The sequence below is a fragment of the Pangasianodon hypophthalmus genome, chromosome 26 (genome assembly GCF_027358585.1).
Source record: "Pangasianodon hypophthalmus isolate fPanHyp1 chromosome 26, fPanHyp1.pri, whole genome shotgun sequence".
NCBI lineage: Eukaryota > Metazoa > Chordata > Actinopteri > Siluriformes > Pangasiidae > Pangasianodon > Pangasianodon hypophthalmus.
Window position 1 is genome coordinate 762,621 of NC_069735.1, and position 5,104 is coordinate 767,724.

At 38.5% G+C, this 5,104-nt stretch overlaps 1 protein-coding gene across 1 annotated transcript in view; it reads right to left on the reverse strand.

Moving 5' to 3' along the window:
- Positions 1 to 4,876, reverse strand: part of tlr2 (toll-like receptor 2) — a 5,068-nt gene extending 192 nt beyond the window's left edge. The window contains exons 1-2 of the mRNA XM_034300162.2: positions 4,777 to 4,876; positions 1 to 2,636 (exon numbers count right to left, since the gene is read on the reverse strand). The exon at positions 1 to 2,636 is cut by the window's left edge and continues 192 nt beyond it. Of these exons, the coding sequence (XP_034156053.2) occupies positions 263 to 2,636; positions 4,777 to 4,790 (2,388 nt within the window). The 5' untranslated portion in view covers positions 4,791 to 4,876 and the 3' untranslated portion in view covers positions 1 to 262. The remainder of the gene's footprint in view (positions 2,637 to 4,776) is intronic.
- Between the last annotated feature and the right edge of the window lie 228 nt (positions 4,877 to 5,104).

The following is a 5,104-nucleotide window of genomic DNA, read 5'->3' on the forward strand; positions in this document are numbered from 1 at the left end:
AGATTTAAGACAGAGCTTGAGTCTAGGTTTGAGATAAGTCTAATCTTTACAACAGCACAGGAATAATAAACTCTAACGGTGTTGATTATGTTAGATTAAATTAGTCAGTAAGCTTTTATAAATACACTAAATGCTACAGGGTAGCATTTTATTAGGAAGAATTCAAAAAGCTTCTGCACGGACATAATTCAGAACCTTAATAATAGACAAAATGAAATACAGAATGAGTCTCCAATCTGACAAAGGCGTGATCCGAGGTGTATCAGTCGTCCTCCCTCTTAAGCACAGCTCGGAGATTGTGCCAGAACTCCTCTCGCCTTTCTTCGTCCTGAGGCCACTCGAGGTACGTCCTGGAGTTCATTATTTTGCGCAATTTGCAGAAACGCTTAGGAATCGTCTCTTTGGCGATAGGCTCCAGCAGGATCAGGACGGCCGAATCGTTGTGCTCGTCCATGATCCGAAAATGCGAAAAGTTCAGCTCGTAGCGGCACCACTCACTCGTCACGAAGTTCTCCGACAGGACGAAGAGAGTCCGATAGCTACTTTCGATGGACTCGATGATGTTGTCGACGATCCAGCGGCCTGGAAGGAAGTCTCGCATGTGCAGACACAGAGCAACCGGAGGTTCAGCGCTTTCTAACTCCGGCACTAGGATTTCTTCGACCCACTCTGCATCGTGCTGGCTGTATGATACGAAAGCATCGTAGCGAAGAACAGCATCTTCTCTGTGTACGGCTGGCTTACCTTTGGCTTTTAACCATGCCATAGTCATCTGTAGATACCATAAGACGTGAAGTTTGTAGCAGGTGACCCCGATGGTGATTAGGACGAGGACAATCACAGAGCAGAGGATGGACACTGACAGGATCATGTGGCACTCGAAGACCGATAGTTGAGCGTTATCGACAGTACGACCCCTTAATGTGAAAGGAGAGTCACACACGTAGCTGCGATGTCCGTCCCTTAGAGTAATCAACTGGTCAATATGACCTTTAAAGAATTCTACAAAATCACAGCTGCAGACAAAATTGTTCTGACCAGCTTCCAAGAACTGGAGAGACTGGAATGCCATCAGGTCGCTTTTGTTGAACACGTTCAACGTGTTGCTTTGAATGAGCAAAATCCGCAGGCTGGGAAAACGTCCACCTTCCGGGAGGGAAATAAACCTGTTTCCTGTAAGCCAGAGCTCCATAAGGTTGGGAAGATGGTGGTGGAACTCTGTCAGGTAATTTTGGCTCAAATCCAGAACAGTCAGGCTCAGAGGCAGGCACGGAGTTATGCGATGAAGTTTGGTAGCAGAGAGATTCATAAACCTGAGACTTGCAGGCCAATTGCAAATCTGTGGCATCTTCAAAAAGTTGTTGTGACTTACGTCCAGCGATGTGAGCCTGTGGAGACACGTGACCAGGCGTGACATGAGATGGAGAGATTTCAGTGAGTTGTGACTTACATTGAGTGTGTTAAGATTGCGCATGATGCAGTGACCGTTGCATAAAGATTCTTGCATGGTGATATCTGATAGGAGATTTTGGCTCAGGTCCAAGTACTCCACCTTTCGCAGAAAATAGGTGGTGTTGCAGGGAATAACGAAAACAGTGCCGTTGATAACGGATATGTTGTTGAGATGCTTCAACAGAAATGCTAACTGTATCATGCTGCTAAAAGTGAAGAAGCCCTGGATTTCTAAGTTGCGGATAAAAGTCGTGTGCAGGTTTTCGTAGTGTGACCACTGAGCTCTTTGCCACCAACCACGACCTCTGAGGTGAATATCCTCGAGACCAATGTAAGACATCGGAGAGCCATCCAAAACTTCTAGAAAGTGGGTGACTCCCTCGTCAGTTGTGCTTACGTTTTGAATGGTAAGCCTTCTGGTACAACCTTTTCTGACCTCTTTAAAGGCTTGTATGGGTTCTCTTGTCTCCAGTGAAACATCTCTAATGGTCAGTGACGTCTCAGGGTGAGAAACATCTCGAAGGATCTTTGATACGAGCTCTGGATCATCCTGAAACAACTCCTGAAGGCTGACTGAAACCGCCCTGATGGGATGAGCTGTCTGGAAACTTCCATTCTCATAAGACGTTAGGTTACGACAGACAAACGTCAACTCATCCAGCTGTCTAATCTTACCCAACATATTCCGTTTTACATCCTTGATCAAAGGGTTACCAAATTTTAACGTTCTCAGTGCAGGATTATTGGCAAATTGAAACAGGGCAACAGATCCCAAGGTTGTATATTGGTTTCCCAAGATGTTCAGATGTTTCAGAGATCGAAGCTTAGAAAACCACAGTGAAGAAATGTTTTCCAGTTTATTGAACGACAGATCAAGCTCTTCCAGTTTGCTCTGGGAATTAAATGCTGTGTTGTGGATCATGCTGAGTTTGTTATTCTGCAGCTTTAAAGTTCTCAACTCCGTATACACGGTCAGATCCTTCTGAGTAATGGACTCAATCTCGTTGAAGGACACGTCAAGAGAAAGAACGTTGGCGGGAACTATGGGTACACGGTGGAGAGTCTTTGCAGAACAGTTGCAGAAGTGATCTTCGTCACATTCATAACAGTTTGGTCTCTTGGAGGTCTGAGTGTGAATCCAAGTCAGGCTAAAACTGAGAAATATGGACAGTGACACCTTCATCCTGCCAAAAAAACAGATTCAGTTCGTACTGTTATAAACCACTGGGATACCACCTTGTGCCGAGACCCACCAACAAGGTCAGGAAGTGATGTACGAGTCTGAACTTGAACCTGTTATAGAGCATCAAGTGCTGGATCAAGTGCTATTCTATGTGCTGATGAGTAATGAGTGTGGAAGCCATTTTGTTAAATGAAACCAGTGATTAATGTGATAATTACAGCTACGACTATTCATACAGTAATACACACGACTCCTATTAGATTTATTTCAACATTCGCCATCTTATTTGACAGTAAAGAAAAATACAGTTCAGTCCTTATTTTCTATCCCAAGGCAGTGATCTAGATGTTGTTGAAAAACCCCATCTCGGACGTTTCTCACTACACACAGGTGATTTTTGTACATTTGAAAGAGAAGTGCAGAAGTGCAAAATGGCTTCCACACTCATTATTCATCAGCGTATAGAATAGCACTTGATCCAGCACTTGATGCGCTCTTACAGGTTCAAGTTCAGACTCGTACATCACTTCCTGGTGTTTCTCAGTCCTGAAGAAGTCAACAATGAAATCATTCCAATAAACTCTCCCATGCTAGTCAGAAAACAGAATATAAAAAACATACTGTTTTATAAATGGAAAACTCACTTCAGTAACCAGCGTTTATCTAAATGGTTTAAACGTAAAGTTGTTCATACAGTGTTTTGCATAAATATTCACCCCCCTTTGAACCTTTCTACATTTTGTCGTGACGCAACCTGGAGCTGAAACGGAACGAAAACTTTTAGCTTGCTAATAAAGAATTACATCTTTAGCACATTTTATTAGTAGCCTTATTGTTTATTGAGCTTATTCTGGGCCAGATTAGAACCTCTAATTGGACCGGATCCAGCACACAGGCCTTGGCTTAAAGTGTTTTTCCAATTTTTTAACAAAAATTACAATAGTTGAATTCTGTACAATCACAATTAAAAGAGTTCTACTAAAGATTCCTAAAGTTCCTACTGTCTTATTAAATGCAATTAATTTACGCAAATGATTCAGAAATGCCTTTACTCTTCATGTTCTATAAATTCTCTGTGATTTATGGTCTACAGAAAATGTGTACTACATTACATAAGGTATACTATGTATACTTTATTATATTTCTTTATATATGTCATGTTTTGTGTATTTTTTCTTTTTTTTTTTTTAAATGAAGTGCTTCAGTTAATTAGTCGTTTTTAAAGTAAAAATGATCAGATGGATATCGATATCAGCTGCTACTCAAAGTTTCAGTATTAGTATCGGAAATGAAAAGGTGTTATTGTGACATCTCTATTATAATTCTATATAATTTATTTTCCTGTAAATTGAATAACAAGTAGTATTGAATTCCTTAAGACCAGATTAAACCTAATCCTAAAATCCTAAAATGATTAAACCTAAATTCGAAACTTTATTATAACATATTAATCAAATGACAAAATTTTAAATAGACGTTGATGATTAGTTTAGATTTAAGTGCATTTATTTAACTCGAAGTTTCCAGGTTAGTACACTTTTATGAGAAGAACGTATTTACTATACAATGTAAACAATATAAACAATGTACCCGGAAAAAAAGTGAAAATATCTTGAATATGGAGAAGTCTATTTAATATTTCTTACTTTGAGATTATTTAAATTAAATATAATATCCTGCAGCCTGGTGGTAGATGCTTTGGCCTATTTCAGGCTTTAAATCTTCTTATTCTGCATTCCTAAGCTTGAAATTAGAAAAAGTCATAAGTAAGTTTTCATATTTTTGGTTTGTTGTCATCTTATTATAGGAAATACTAGATATGTTTGATCTTATACAGTATATTTTCACTTGCTAAGATGCAAGAAATTTACATATATTGTAAAATAGGAAAATGTTTATCAGCGTCTATATTGTCATCAGGTGATATATCGCATTTAATCATTATTCCAATATGCTTTATTTAATGGAGAATATTTAACTGCAAGAAATGTTATGTTTAGTAATTAGTTGTGAATACAGTTAAAAATTTAACTAATTCTAATCTAGCTTAGTTAATTTTTTATATTCTGCTGACATTTTTCTAACTACAAAAACAACAAAAACAGAAAAGTTGCATTTATCATTGCAGTTAAGTGTGTTACCTGATTGCTGTCATGTCGGATGCGTGTTGTTCCTGTCGAGAAGCTCAGAACATCAGGATGAAATAAAATTTGCATCACAGGAAGAATTGAAGCTGCAAAAAAACAAAACAAAAAAAAAAAACAAAAAAAACAAAACACACACAAACATTAAATAATAATGCTAGTTCTTATCCAGTGCATGGAAGTCATTTTGTTTAAAATAAGCTCTTCTCATTTTTTTACATCATGAAATTTTTTTTTTGTTTTAAAAATATGGACCTTGTGATATGTTGAGTTGTTTCACTTCACTGCTCTGCAGTTTGAGGATTTGAAAAGAGGAAGCTTTGCA